We start from the raw sequence: 16,410 nt of genomic DNA on the forward strand, positions 1-16,410 counted from the left end.
TCAGCGTGTGGATAGCATTGTGTGTGGAACGTGGAGAGTGAGTACAGAGTTTGGAGTGTGTGCGAGAGTAAGTGTGCATGTGAGAGAAGTGTGGGTGTAAGGGCGTGAGTGTGGAGTGGTGGTGTACATGAATGAACGTGTGTGTGTGTGTGTGTGTGTGTGTGTGGCGAGCACATTGCGTGCAGAGTTTGGAGTGTGAGGTGGGTATGCCGAGGGCATGAGTGAGTGCATCCCCCCCGCCCCTCCCGCCCCTCCCCTCCCCTCCCCTCCCCCCACATCCCCTCGCCCTCCCCTCCTGCCTGCTGCGGCTGCTGCGGGACAGGGCGGAGGCGGGAGCGCGCCGCGCCGCGGAGGCCGCCCCTCTGCGGAAGGCGGCGGGAGAAGGGTGGTGGAGTTGGGGCGGGCGCCCGGAGCCGGAAGCGCGCCCGTCCCGCTGGGGCGGCCGCGGGCATGTGCAGGATGTCCTTCAAGGTGAGCACCGCGGGCTCCGGGAGGGAGTGCCGGGCGGAGCGAGAGACCTGCGGCGGCAGAGCCCGCGCGCAGAGACCGCCCAGCCGCCGCAGCGGAGCCCGCAGGGTGGGGTGGGCGCCGCCCTGGGTGCGGGCGGGGGACCGGAGGAAGCTACCAGGCTAGGATGGCTCCTGTGGTTTGTAGTTTGGTTTGTGTGGGCTTTGCTCGAAAGGCTTTAGATACTTAGGGCTGCAGGTCTGGGGAGCCTGGCCGCAGCGCGAAGGTGCGGCGGGGACTGTCGCCGGGGTAACAGTCGGGGGCGGGGGCGGGGAAGAAGGCCTTGAGCAGCGCTTTCCTGTGTCCGCACCGATTCTCGATCCTGCGTCCTCATTTCGGAATGCCAGCAGCACCGCTGCTGCCTCCTCACCCGAGTACTTAGCTCTTTTGGACACTGAAGCTGAGTGACCAGCACAGAGTGGAACTGCAGTCCATTACCAGGCGTCGGTGTCCAAAGGAGTCTTCTCTTAAGAGTTAAAGTCATTCCATTATACCTCCTCTTTTTAAGGATGAAAGTCAGGTTAACTGATTTGCCTTTATTGAAAAATTGTAATAAAAATAATAATTAAAATGTATTGAGCACTTAAAATGTGCCTACTGACTGAAGCAAGGGCATCAAGGCGCATCTTCTGGACCTCAGGAAGACCCATGAGATGGTACTTTCGTGGCTCTTTTCTTTTTTGAAACAAGCAAACTAAAGCATGGAGAAGTTAACTCCTCCTACAGTCCTGCAGCCAGTAAATAAATGGAGTTAAGATTGAAATCCTAGTGTGTCTGGCTCCAAAGCCACTATAATCCCATCTCCTACAAGTAGCTCATGTAAGCAGAGGAATGACATGGTGAGATTTGCACGTTCGAAATATCTCTGGCTACAGTTTGGAGAAGAGAGTGGAGATAGGAGACCAATCAGGAGGATGTTGGGGTCATCTTATTAAGTGGTACTGAACTAGGGCACAGATGTCAAAGATGGAAAGAGGTAGACAATCATGAGTCACTTAAAAATTTTAAATCTACAGAATTCAGTAACTCCGATGTTTTTCACGGAGTTAGGGAAGGCCAGAGAGGTAAAGAGAAAACGTTCAGCTTGGGATGTGTCAAGTTTAAGGATTGATGAGAGTCCAAGTGGAGATGCTGCTTAGACACATGTACAGACCAGGAGCCCAGGAGGGTCCTCTGGGCAGTGAGCAGTGTTACGTGGTAATTGAACCCACAGGAATGAATGTGATTGCCTACTGAGACCCTGTAAAGGTGGAAAATAAGAGGACTGAAGACAAAACCTTGAAGATCGAGATTTAAGAATGAACAGAATAAGAGAAGCCCATTGAAAGAACTGAGCAGCAGCCAGAGATGTATGAGAACATTTAGAAGCATGTGCTGGCATTTAAGCCAAGAATCTCTAGCCTTTCAGTAAACATGGAGAGCGACTTGGAGTTAAATACCACAAAGAAATCAAACAGGCAAACAACTGAAAAGTGTCCGTTGAATTTGGTAACAAAACAGTCACTGGTGACCTTGATGAGAGCAGTTTCAGTGAAGTGTCGGGTTTAAGAGCCAGATGGCAATAGCTTGAAAAGAAAATGGGTGGAAACCACACGTGTAAAGAACTCTTTCAAAAAATTCTGCAGGAAACAGTGGCTGCAGTGGGGTTCAGACTTGGTCAAGGGTTTGTTTGTTTTCAAATAGTAGAGACTTGAGCATCTTTAAATGATGATAGACATCTCAACAATAAAGAGACAACCCAATTTTAAAATGGGCAAAGGATATGAATACACATTTCCGTCGTGTATACAAATGGCCAATAAGCCACTGAAAAGATGCTCAACATTATTAGCCATCAGGGAAATGCAAATCTAAACCACGATGTGATACCACTTCACATCCCCGAGGGTGACTGTAATCAACAAAGCAGACAATGACAAGTGTTGGCAAGGATGTGGAGAAACCCTCGTGCATTGCTGGTAGGAAGCAGTCATATTGGAAAACAGTCTGACCATTTCTTCAAAAAGTTAAACGTAGAGTTACCATGTCATCCAGCAGTTTCAATCCTAGGTATATAACCAAAAGAAATGAAAACATGTTCACACAAAAACGTATACACAAATGTTCATAGCAATATTATTCATAATGGCCAAGAATTGGAAACAACCCAAATGTCCATCAACTTGATAATAAACAAAACATAGTGTATTTTTAATCAGTTCGGTCTGCCATAACAAAATACTATAGACGGGGTAGCTTAAACAAGAGGAATTTTATATCTCACAGTGCTGGAGTCCAAGATCAAGCTGCTGACAGATTCAGAGTGTGGTGAGAGCCCTCTTCGTGGCTTGCAAACAGTCACCTTGCTATATCCTCAGATGGGGGAGAGAGGAAGCGCTGGTATCTCTTCTTAAAAGGGCACTAACTCTATCATGGGGACTCCAACCTAATGGCCTAATCTAAACCTAATTACCCCTCAAAGGCCTCCCCTCATAATCCCATCACATTGGATGTTATGACCTTAACATATAAATTTGGAGGGGGGAAGACACAAACCTTCAGTTTATAACATGGTCTGTCCATACAATGGAATATCATTCAACCATAAAAAGAACTGAAGTACTGACACATGCAACATGGATGAACCTTGAAAACATTATGTTAAGTGAAAGAAGCCAGTCATAAAAGGCCACAGTGTATGACTTCATTTATATGAAATGTCCAGAATAGGCAAATCCATAGAGACAGAAAGTAGATTAGTGGTTGCCAGGGCCTGGAGAAGAATGGGGAGATGGGGAATGATTGTTCATAGGTACAAGGTTTCCTTTTGGGGTGATGAAATGTGCTGGAATAGTATAGTGATGGTTGTAAAATCTTGAGAATACACTAAAATTACTGAATTACATGCTTTAAAAGGATGGGTTTTACAGTTTATAAATTATAGCTCAATAAAAATGTATACTAAAATGACAGTAGGGAGTCCTGAGAAGACTTGGGAGTAGAATGGATGATGAGCTGAGGGATGAAGTCCTCAGGAGGGGGGCAGGGCAGAGAGTGAGCAGGGCTCATTAATTGTGGGGATTAACCAGAAAGGTGGAGAAAAACCTCTTCCATTGGAGTAAAGAAAAGAGGTGAGGTTGAGCGTGTATATTGATGTTTTGTAAAGTGAAGTCTAGGGTGAAGTCAGAATTTGGGGAGGGCAGAAAGGGAAGTGCCAAATTTTCACTGAAGAACAAAGAATGATCGCGAGGTAACAACTACCAGGTGAGATGAGGCAGAGGATGAGAAGGTGGTATGGCCTGAGTCTTGAGAAAGCAGAGATTGGTACACCTGACGAGAAGGGCAATGTCTGGAAGCCAAGTGAGGAGGGCTCAACCCTGTTTCCGACCCTAAGGCTGGTGTGGGAGAAGTCCCAGCCTCTGCCAAGGAGGGGTGCTAATGGCAGGGAGACAGAGGAAGCACTCTGTGCTAGGTTACAGATGAAGAGGAGTTCATTTTCCATGAAGTGGAGTTCCGAAAGGCACAGAAGCAAGGCTTCAAGGGGAGGGGAGCAGAGTGTCAGGCCAGTAGACTAAACCTGCACTGGATTATTCTGCCATTTCCATATGTAGTAATTCTTGTGTAGTGAGAAAGTCAGACTATAAGTTACTTTCATGTGTTATCAGTATTTTATGAATACCAATTTTAGAAATGAAAAAAGGTGACAGCATGGTGCATTTTGTAGCTATTTAATTAAATACTCATTAACTTTGATTGCGGAGCCGTAGATGACTGTTTCATTTTAATAGGCCCCTCAAAGGCTCATAGGCCTCAGGCCCTGGGTCTCCACAGCCTTTGTTTAAAAGGCCCAGCATTGCTGGCTGAGTCTGTGGGAGAATAAACAGCGTTATAAATCACAATTTAGCCTCTGCTTGATGACTCACAGTTACCACATGTAGGGCTATTTGCTTCGGAACCACATGGACCCCTCTGCATCTATGTTTTAATTCTTCCTCCATTATGCTGTCAGCAGTCACTTCTGGCTATCGGTTTGCCTCTGATAAACTTCCTCTTTCACAATTGGCAACTCCTAATTTGTTTGGGATGGGAAAATAGACACGTGGTCGTTAGAATTATTTTTAAAGTAAAAGCAAACTTAGAGTGCAGGTCTGAGCCTTTTTGTAGAATAAAGTTCATGGATTTCAGTACGTGGACTGTTGACTTTCTCATAGCCATTTCACCTACTCAAGACTTATTTTTCAGGGCTGAGGTTGCCAAAAGTCTAACATAGTTGGGGGGTTAGACTCTAACATAGTGAGGGAGGTGACCATAATAGAGGAGATATTGCTCGATAAAGAACCACACCTCGGTCTTTCTTAAGCATGTGTTATCCAAGGAGGTAAAGCATCTCAACACCATGTTTCATCTCAGTGATTGAAACTGCTCATGCCTTGGCTAGAAGTACAGGAACTTGTGTGTTTCATCCTTGTTCTGAAAGTATATAAATTATCTCATAATCAACTCCAGTTCACCAATCAGCTGAAATTATTTGGATGAGCCACAGGAAAATAAATTAACAAAGCCATATATATGTTTTTTCCAACAGCTTCATTGAAATGCAAATTACATACCATATAATTCACCCATTCAAAGTGTTCCTTTCAATTTTAGTATATTCACAGTGATGCCACCATCAGCATACCCAATGTTATAGTATTTTAATCACCCCCAAAAGAAACCACATACCCATTAGCAGTCACTCTCTATTCCCCTAAACTTCACAGCTTTAGATTACTACTAATCTATTTTCTGTCTCTATAGATTTGCCTATGCTGGACGTATATGTGTTAAACAGACTTTAAACATGGTCTTGAGTTCTGAGTTTGCAAATGCTGGTGTTATGTGGATCCTACATCTAAGGCGGAATGCCTGGGGCCACTTTTTCTCTTCAGTTTCCTGTCACTTACAGAAGTAACAACACTGACAACACGGGGTTTAGGCTTCTTTAATGTTTATTAAGCATTTGGACATATTCAAATACTTAGCATGAAGTGGGACAGTGGCTTAGAAGAGAACAGCCAGTGATACATCAAAAGCATCCTTCGGCACAAGGCCTCTCAATCCTTCATTATATCCTTATTTAATATAGCCTCTAATATCAAAGAAATACATTATTGACAAAGCTAATGTCCTCTTGATTGAATTAATAGTACACAACTGAAACCCACATTATTCTAAACCCTTTTTTAAACCAATAGTTCAAATCTCTACTCCTTCTTAGCTTTCAATCAGAATTCCAATTCTGTACAAATAACAATTTCCCTCCTATGTTTCCTCTCCCCTTCCTGCCTGTACTTATTTTATGGTAGTATGCTAATGAACGGCATAGAAACCAAAATTCTGGCAGGAAATGAGGAGAAAAGAAGAAAATGTGGCATATGTGCTCAATTTTATGCTCAAGGTTCTGCTCCATTTTTCTCAGACTTTGGACTCAAACAAATTTGGGTTTGAATCCTGACTTTGTTACTTCGTAACTGAGTAATTCACTCTGGGCCTCAGTTTCCTCATCTTAAAAATGTGAGTAATCGTAATACTCCCCTTATGGGGCTGTTTTGGGATTTAAGCGCATCAGAGCAGTGCAAGTGTGCTTAGCACACTCACTACCTGATACAGACAAGATCCCAGCGTTGCCGCTGCTCATAATATCGCCACCAAGGAGCCTCAGGGAGGCTCACTAGCCTCCTTGTAGAGATGAGAAAAATCAAGAAAGAGGTAGTAAGAGCACGGTTGGTAAAGTGCTTTATGATATGCATGAAGCGTTTCCTGTACGTTGTCTCCTTTAAAGACTAGAGGACTTGCCCCTGGTCCACTCCACAGCGTTTGTGATTTTATGCATATTGCACCTGAGGAAGTGCCCCAAGCAACGTGTGTAGACCCCAAAAGAAGGAAGGTCGGAGGACGTTCCATCTTGGCAGAAGAGGAGCTTGGAATGAGGACAGGAAGGAGGTCATTGGCGTCCACGCTGCCCATGCCTTGATGTCTACAGGAGGAGAATTCCACGGGAAGCAGTGCCGCCTCAGGCACCGGACCCTCCAGGGCTGAAGCCTGCCTTGTCATTTCTCACCTCCTCTGTGCAGTGGGATGGTAACAGGACCCATTTCATTGAGCTGATGAGGATTCAAAGAGGTAGTATACGCAGATGATATACCAACGGGTACAGAACAAGCACTTAGTAGTAATAGCTCAAAATCCTGCCCTCCAGTAAGGTGTCAGCCACAGTGTGATAGGAGAACATACCCATTTCTTTGCTAGATCTTTATACCTAGATGTCCCATAGGCACCAAAAACTCAGCATGTTCAAACATGAACTATCATTTTTGCCCCCGAACCTGTTCTTCATATGGCATTTCCGACTGTCGTGAACCAGGCACTCAAACCAGAAACCTGGGAGTCAGCGCAGACTCCCTCTCCCACCTCTCCTGCACACACAGTCTCAGACCAAGACTCTTCGGTTTAGCTCCTTAAAATTTCTCCAGTCTGTCTCATCCTGCCAGCCCCCCTCTTGTTGCTTGGACCCTCATCATCTCTTGCCCCAACTACTCATACAGAAGAGTCTCCTAACCCCACAGACTGATCCTCAGTCTCTTCTCCCTGAGGCTGCCACAGGACCTTCCTAAAATGCAAAACCGATAGTCTCTCCCCACCTAAAACCCCTTTCTTGACTCCCCCATGCCCACCAGATTAAAGTGCAAACTCCGCTAGCATAGCGCAGCAGATCCTTCGGCATCTGGCCCTGACTACCTGCCCTGCAGCAGCTCCTGCCCTCTTTCCCCTCACACCCTTCACGCCAGCCCCTCCGAGGTAGAGACGGTTCCCGGATGCTGTGTGGGGCCTCCATGTCTTTGCCTCACCACCCTGTCAGCCTGGGATGCGCGTCACCCTGGCCCCTATTCATCTTTCAGACTCTTCCCAAGAATTCCTTCTCTTTGAAGCCATCCCTGGCCACCTTCCTCAGGTAGAATTGACCATTCTCTCACCACGAGTATCTGCTTTCCTACTCGCCTGTAATAACTCTGATGCCTGTTGACATGACTGATTTTCCTACTGGGCCATGAAGCCATTGTGAGCAGAGACCAGGATGAGTCACACTTCTAGTCCTAGCCTCTGGCCAGTACCCCTGCCCCCAGCACGAAACGAATTCACCTGGACAAGTATTCTAACAAGCTGTGAGGGCTGTGCATTCATAGCTGGATTTATTATGTTTACTATCAAAGTGACTTTACGTGTATTAACTCATTTAATCCTCCAACAACACATGAATGAGGTACTACTATTATTCCCATTTCACTGGGGCAGAGAGAAGTTAAATAGCACGCCCAAGTTCACAGAGCTGAGAAGTAGCTGGGTCAAAACTTGAACTCAGCTCTCTCTTATCCCAAATCATTCCGTCGTGCCTCCATCTCCGAGTAAACCAAGCCTTTGAGGGAAAATGAAATGTGTACAGCTTTTCACAAAGCTTGGTTTCTAGAACTTTATAGGAAACCAGGATGTCTAGCCCCAGCAGGAGAGAAATCCTCGAGGCCCTCCTAAAGACAGTACAGGTTCCTGTCTGGAGAACTTGTGATAATGGAAGATTGGTTTGCTGATGGTTTTTGAAAGGTATTTGGGGTTAAAGTGAAACAACAAAATCACTGAAAGTGATTTACAATTTATTGCCCTCAAGTTTTCATGTTTCAGGAAAAGCCAGCAGAGCTGTTCCATAGTGCATATCAAATTCTCTTCCTAACTTCCCCTCCCAAACTTCATTTTGGCCTTGTGCAATCTCTTTATTAAAAGGGCATTGTTTCATGATTTATTATGCAAGTCAAACCTGCCTTGCTCTTGCTTCACCCAGTTAATAACAACGCCGTTAGACCTAGCCTGCTGCAGAAGCCACAAACACTGGGTGTGAACACCACCATTGCAGTTTGGCTTGAAAACTCTAAGAGACAGTAAAATTTACACCTTCGGGAAAAGCAAATTTTTCACCTGGAATTTGAGATGATTTTTTTCCTCCTAACTGCGCCAGGAAACTATTCAGAGTATGTCTGTAATCTGCTTCTCAACCCCCACTTTACCATGTCCTCATCCAAGAATACACAAGAACATTAAGTTGTGTATGTGCTGAAGGGCTTCTGGAATGAAATCTTCACACCAACAAATGCTGCCATCACCCTACCGTCCACCGTGCTTTCATTTAGATGGCTCCATGGAGTAGCTGAAATTGTTGTTTTCTCTTAGCGTACGTAGGTAAATTAGGTATTGCATTTAATACCTTATCGATAAACTTAAAAGACATTGCATGAAAGTCGGTTAGGTAGGTGTTTTAAGCCCAGCAAGAAACGTTTTTGTTAATTTGAATACTAGAAAATTTCCTGAGACCAGCAAAATTCTTTATTAGTACCAATACTCTGAGTTTAATTTTGCCTATTGATTTCTAACTTTGTAAAGAAATATGGAGAGAGGGAAGGAAACTAGCATTTGTAAGCATTTATGATGTGTTGGGCACCTCAGTTAACCTACAAGATTTAATCCTTACCATAAACTTCAAGGCAGGTAATATGATCTCCATTTAAGCAAGAAGAAACCGAGACCCACCAGGGCCAAGTCCATTGTGTGTGGCTGGAGTTGAAATCCAGAGCTGTCTGGTTCCAAGCCTGTCCTTCCCCTTTCCCCTCCACCATGACTGTTCTCTACAAACTAAATTGATCTGTTTTAGAGAAGGAAGTTGTACTGCAGTCAACTCTGCTGCTCTCATTTTAGAGAACGGTTTTCCAGCTCTATTCCTTCCATAGGTCTGGGGCCAAGATTAACTTGACAACTTTGAAATAACCCAGAGTGAAGGATCCGTACGAGGACACGTAAAAGCATTTTCTGCCGAGTTCCTGGTTCTCATCTGAAGCCTATGGCAAGTTCCACCTGAAGCAAAGAAAATTAGATGGAGAGAAAGTGAGGCCTTTACCTAGACAGCTGGAATCGGTAGAAAGTGCTGAGGGCATAGAAAAGGTGCTGGTAAACTCCTTTGGGAGGTCAGAATTGGGAGCAGTTTTCTCTGTGTAGAGGTGAAAAGAGATTTGGGAACATTTCAGGGAGGAAATAGCATTTAAACAGAACCTTGGCCTTGAAGGATGGGGAAAAACTCATTTCAAGTAAAAAGGAAACTGTGAACAAAGACAACAGAGACAGGAAAGTGAGCACATTAGTGGGAAATAGAGTATTAATAGTGCTGTGTTATCAACAACATTGCTCTTCATAACAGCACTGGGGGTCAGGTACTGCTATAAAACAGTGCATTCCATAACCTAGTATGTTACAGTCATCTATTGCTGGAGGAGCAATCTTGCCAAAGATGGAGCACGTCTGGAAATTCTGCCTTTTAAGTGGTATATATTTGCGTAGAAGTGGTCATGTTAAGAAGTGTCGATTTTAAGATCCTGTTTCATTTTTCTTCTGCAGAAGGAAACTCCACTTGCCAATGCCGCATTCTGGGCAGCAAGGAGAGGAAACCTGGCTCTGCTCAGGCTGTTGTTGAACAGTGGTCGGGTGGATGTGGATTGCAGGGACAGTGTACGGATGGACTCAATGGGTATATGCATGCCAATAGCACGCCACATCCCCCCATCGGCATGAGAGCACCTCCTGAATACATTTCCCTTCATGATGCTTATCTACTTTTTCATGTATTTGCTTGCTTTGTCCCTTTTGGAAAGTCCAAGGTGCCGCGGTGTACTTAAACATATTTTAGGGAAACAATTGTAGGCATAAAACAGAATGAGGCCACAAGAGGGAAAGAGACACTTCACTGGGAGTCAGAATTGGCAGATTCCAAGAAGGAAAAGGTTAGAGAATTCAAACCAGCTGCTTTCGTGAAAAGGTGGAGATAATTTAGGGCAGATGTGGGCTGCCATGGAGGTGGGAGTTAGGTTTTTTTTCCTATAAGGATGAGAGAACTGAGAAATGGAAGCCCCCTCCCAGCCTCTCATCCTTGAATTACCTTTGCAAACATCAGTTCACTTCTTGGCAATTAAGAGGAACTAAAAATAGACACTACTGCCCACTGGCATCACTTAGAGAGCCCCTCCCTGCCCAGCTAGAGGCCATGATTCTTCTGTACTCAGCAGGACTTCTGCACATCTGTGGGGACAAGAGTTTTCTCAGATGAGAAGAGACAGAGAAGAGATGTTTTGAATTTAGGATTTAAATACAAATGCTTTTCAAAGGAGCCTTATTGTTTTCCTGAAAACAGGATGTGCCATTTCCAGCTTTTATTGCACAAACTTGGTAATTGAGCTCAGCCACCAGCCCGAGGGAGCCATCAGAGTTTGCTCCACTTCTCCTACTGGGGGCATCAGTGCGAGGTATCTTGACTTTGCATCTCCAGATCCACTTGTACCCTTCTTCAGCTTCCTCTGTGCCCCAGCGTCTGAATTGTATGGCCTACCCCATTGGACTTGCTTTCCTCTGGCTTCCAGTTAGGTTTGGCCAATAGGAGCATTGGCAGGAGTCAGAGGGTGGAAGGACAGGACATGGGGGAGCCCAGAGCTCCCCGCCCCAGCTCTGTCTGGTGGCAGTGCTGTCATTCTGTGTCCTGGGAGCCACTACCTTCCCCTCGTGCCTCCAGGCCTGGGCTGGCCATAGACCTACTGTTATAGGTCCCAGGCCTATACTGTTATTTGTAGTGTCCCTACTCCCAAGCGCACAGCTTTATAAATAGTCTCTTTATTCAACTTTCTTTCAATTATCCCAACTTGAATGTACCATCTGTTCCTTGCCAGGACCCAGACTGATACGGGGTCTTGGGCATCTATGTACTGGCCATCCCGGTCTTATTTGGATCTTACTGGGCAGCAGTGCCACACGAGGTAAAACTGGAGTAGGAATGCTGGTTTTCATTGTGGCCTCACCCACTGACCGCGTTGATGACACTTTCTTGAAGCTGCCCCTTCTCAGACACCCCTATGACCTCCTGAACTCCAGCTTCCCAGGGCCACCTGGCATTTCCACACATATGCTGCACCTCACATAGCCCCCACCACACACACACTCACACACACACGCACACACACACGCACACACTCAGCTTCTTCAGTGTCTTTTCCCCATCAAAACTCGTCATCTCCTACCACCACTTTCTTTCCCCGCAGGACGCACGTACTCTTTCTCTGTCTACTGGGTGACCAGAAGCTATTTTTGTCAAAAAATTTCCTTCTATGAATAGATATTAATATATTTATAGATTACTCCTCCTTATTTAAAGTCATTTTATCAGGAGGATTCTAGAGAGATGATTCCTTAACCCAAAGGAACAAGTCTAAAGGATGATAATTTCAGATGCTTCTTTATTTTAAAAGGACTCCTTTAAGATTGGTGATAACTGAGGGGTGGGGAGATGTCTGGGTACAGCACAGGCCTTTGTTCCCCTTGACATTTTATTGGGTGGGTTTCTGCCTCCTCCACATGCCACCTGAATGCCAAGTCTGGGTTCCAGGATGGTTTCTTCCTGTGGTGAATGATCTCTAGGCTAGTATTGCCCTCACCAATGGCGCCAAGCCTCAGAATCACCTAGGATGACTGTGAGAGCTGCTAGAATGCTAGAGAGACCCCGGAGCTTTGCTGGGAAGGCTTCTAAGCTCAAGTAAGACCATGTTCAAGCTTTTCCAATGAATAGCATTGTAGAGAACAAATGCATCATATCTAGGCCACCCATTTCACGGCAACACTTTGATTTGCTAACATTCATCTTAAATTCCTCTTTTGCATTGCTCATCTCTCTGACACACTTTTACCACAAATATGTGCAATGGCATGGTTCTTTTGGTCTCTTTAGATGTATGAATGTATGTATTTCACCATGTTGTTGGTTGTGGTCTTCGCTACATCTGTGTCCACCATTTCCCCTGTTCAAAGTCAGTTTGTTTCAAAAGATACATTTTAACATCAACAATGGAACAGAGTAAACTTAATCTTTAGAGAATTAAAATCAGTCAAGCTAATAGGTTTTGAATATGAAGGACATATTTTTATATGGCTTTATGCATCAACAGATACCACTTCTTTATTTTTTTTCCTTTATCCCAATCTCTGAGTTTTTCTCAATTGACCATTATTGTAGAATTGAAATACAGTCTATAAAGCAGCATTTTTGTTATTTGTTGCATTCATCTTTCCTCACTTTAATACAGGTGAGCCTAACATTTTTTATTTTCTTTTTTAAATATCCAAATTAAGTGCTCTGTGCTTCCTCTGACACATGATTGATTTTTATTTTGAGGCCGAAGTGACCCATGATAAAAAAAAACATTGTCTCATGTTGCATGTCTTGTGCGTTTCAACTGGCTTTAAATCAAGGTTTCTTCTATCCACAGTCTAAATAAAAATTCCTTACATTCAGGAAGAAGTTACTACTACCAAACTTGCCATTCCAATCTTGGAAAATATGGAGGAAGGAGTTTAACTGAATAATGGATGGTACAGCCTACATTGAAAGTCTTACATTGAAATACCAAATATGGTCACATGGGATAAAGAAAGTATCATAGAGCACTTCTATGACATCATTAGCTTTTCTCGTATACTTCTCATTCTAGCAAAACAAGACTTCCAAAACTAGCATTGTCATTCACAAAAGTCAACAAAAGCCAGATGACAACCCAACATTTATTGAACTTTCATTTTATTATCTAACACTTGTTGAATTAGGATCTAATATTACTATGCTGAGCACATTGCCTGAATTATGTCATTTATCCGCTTAATCAGGCAGGTACTTTTTTTAGTCACCATTTTACATATGAGGAGACTGAGCCTTTGAAAGGTGAGATAACCAAGGTCATACTGTCAGTGATCACTGAACTAGACTGCTTTCCTACAAAATCTCACAGATGTAAATAACATAAAGCTTCTAAGAGTCATTTATCCCCCTATTCTAGAGAGGCACATGTACAGAACTGTGTCTTGTAATTCACTCCTGGAAGACAGGTTGCTGAGTGTGCAGAGGTGGTGGTTCAGATTTCAATGGAAAGAGAACAACTAAATTAAACTGCAGAAGTCCGTTTGAATTGGAAGGGTCCATATCAGATGGTATACCTCAAGTCCTTGAATCGTAAAGCTGGAAGAGACCTTGGTGATTGCCCCGTCCAACCCCTCATTTTAAAGAGGAGATAAATGTGTCCCAGAAATTGTAAGCAACTTGCCCCAGGTTACACTGTTGGTTGATGACAGAAGTCCACTTAGACCCTAGGGTTCCTGACTCTTTAACTTCTGTAGTCTCTTACTTCACCGCAGTTCCTTACATCTCTACCTGAATCAGTTTGATAAAGACTTTTAAACTCAGAAAACCAACTGGTACTGTTAAACCCATTTTGTGTGTGTGTGTGTGTGTGTGTGTGTGTGCATTAATAGCAGTGTTTGGGCTCAGAAATCATTTAGTATGAATCATAAAATGAGACCATTACCTCACTGCTGCTTTAAAATGCAGTTACCATGATTCATTGGACTGCATATCTGAAGGTAATGGCAGTAAGTGAATTTTAAATTGAAAATTCCAGCCTTAGCAAGTTGTTTTGCTTTTTCCCATCTAGTCTACATTATAAAATTATAAGATACTGTTATCACTGAGGGAAATTTTGTGCTTGGACAGGCCCTGAGTGGAGCTGACATCTCTGCAGCCTCTTCTCCAGGACCCCTCTCTGACATATTGTGGCCTAACTGTTCATCTGTCTCTCCTCCATCCAGCATGGTACCACACTCCTCATGGTCTCCTCCTATGCTGGTCACATAGACTGTGTGAAGGAACTTGTTCTTCAAGGAGCGGACATCAATCTCCAGAGAGAGGTAGGTCAGGTTTTGCACTTGAATAAGAATGACCCAGGTGACAGAGGCTCGAAGTTTTCACAATAGGGAATTGTTAAGAAGGGCAAGAGTAATCATTGCTTTTCTCCTAAGTCACTCTAACCCCCATGTTTCCAACTTTAATGTGCCTAAAATAAGGCCCAGGAGCTGACCATTGGTTGTACTTGAGTTGAATGTATCTTCTCAGCATGTGTTGCAGTCTGAGTTAACCAAACCTCTAACCTCATTCCTTAAACACTCAAACATTTCATCCCAAACTTAAATTAGTTCTTCCTTCCTTGGGATGAAATGCTACAGAATTTATAGGATTTTCATGGAGATCATCGTATTTTTAGAAGGATTGAGTCACAAACCTGTTCTTTTTTTTTTTTCTTTTTTTAGTTTCAGGTGTACAAGACAAGGTACTACTTAGACGTTCATCATTTATATCCCTCACACTGTGAACCCCTTTCCCCCCCATCCATTATCCCTCCGACCTCACACCGAGCCATCACATTATATATATAAAATTATAGTTGGCATTCATTAATGTTTAGCTTCTGGTGTACAATGCCATGATCAGGCATCCACATTATCTCTGAGGTGGTCTCCCAAATAGGATGCATGTCCATCGGATACCCAACAAAAGCTTTACAACATTATTGAATAAGTTCCCCAAATTAATTTTCAGAAAACCCTGAGGCCATCTTGTGGTTACCAGCTGCTTCCTAATCCCTTCACCTTTCCCCTTATCCCTCCGTCCCCCCCCCTGCCCATCTAACAACTCTCGTTTTTTTCTTTGTGTCCTCAAAACTGTTTCTGATTAGTTCATTCACATATTCTTTTCTTTAGATTCCGCATATAAGTGAGATCATATGGTACTTGTCTTTCTCTTTCTGACTTATTTCACTTAACATAATGTTCTCTAGATCCATCCATGTTGTTGCAAATGATAAGATTTCTTTCTTCTTTATGGCTGCATAATACTCCATTGTGTAAATGTACCACAGCTTCTTAATCCAGTCATCTACTGATGGGCATTTCGGTTGTTTCCATGTCTTGGCTATTGTGTAAAGTGCTGCAATAAACATAGGAGTGCATACAGATTTTTGAGTTGGAGTTTTGGATTTCTCCGGGTAGATGCCTAGGAGTGGAATGACTGGATCATAGGGTAGTTCCATTTTCAGATTCCTGAGATACCTCCATACTGTTTTCCATAGTGGCTGCACTAATCTGCAATCCCACCAACAGTGCACTAGCGTTCCCTTTTCTCCACATCCGCGCCAGCATTTGTTGTTTGTTGATTTATTGATGATAGCCATGCAAACCTGTTCTTAATGGGGCTCACTTGCTAAGACTATCTCAACCACCCCCACCAAACCATGTTTTCAAAGGACTTCTCTGACTGGTCATGTATTAAGCAAGTTCTCCCTGAAAAAGTCATGTGGTGAGCATCAGACTAAAACGTGAGCATATCCCCACACTTCATTCAAGAGCAATCTCAGGAGTTCCATCTGGCCAGAGGATCCATTCTTGGTCCAATGTAGAGGAGCAGTGGGAGGCCGGGGCATTTTCACATACTTTGGGATTCAGGTCTGAGGAGGGTGCATGTATTTCCACACCAATATAGGGCCTGGGAAGTTAACCTTCATGGAGAACATGAAGAACATGGAGAACATGCATAGGTTCCCTAGAGTGAATCTGACCTCCCAGTCCACACTGACTTAGACCCGAGATGGGCATCCTGGGGCCAGCTCCAAACCAGACTGGAGCACTTGGTTTTCCTTGATCCACTCTTATCTGAGGGCCTGCCCTACAGTTGTTGTTTCATAAAGGACCATTCATCAACCAAACTTCCATCAAGCAATGCATCCCATCTTCCAGGCTAGACCGCCACCCCTGTGCAGAATAAATTAAGACGTACAGGAATAAGGTACGTCTTAATAAGGTACGTGGAATAAGGTACGTCTTAATAAGGTATAATACTTAATAAGGTATGTGGAATAAGGTACGTCTTATTCCACAGGGCATCTAGAAGTCCCTCCCATCTCCCCTCTGGGTGTCCCCTTGACCATG

General features: G+C 43.9%; 1 protein-coding gene across 3 annotated transcripts in view; it reads left to right on the forward strand.

The window, feature by feature from the left end:
• Positions 1–326: 326 nt before the first annotated feature.
• ANKRD29 (ankyrin repeat domain 29) overlaps positions 327–16,410 on the forward strand; it is a 44,875-nt gene continuing 28,791 nt past the window's right edge. The window contains exons 1-3 of one of the 3 annotated variants that reach the window (XM_081079140.1): positions 364–471; positions 9,961–10,071; positions 14,239–14,337. In XM_081079140.1, the coding sequence (XP_080935266.1) occupies positions 451–471; positions 9,961–10,071; positions 14,239–14,337 (231 nt within the window). In that variant the 5' untranslated portion in view covers positions 364–450. Of the gene's footprint in view, positions 472–9,960; positions 10,072–14,238; positions 14,338–16,410 lie in introns of all 3 variants that reach the window. The other 2 variants (XM_081079142.1, XM_081079141.1) reach the window with 2 other exon arrangements.

The sequence above is a fragment of the Rhinolophus hipposideros genome (assembly GCF_964194185.1).
Source record: "Rhinolophus hipposideros genome assembly, chromosome: 17".
NCBI classification, from domain to species: Eukaryota; Metazoa; Chordata; class Mammalia; order Chiroptera; family Rhinolophidae; genus Rhinolophus; species Rhinolophus hipposideros.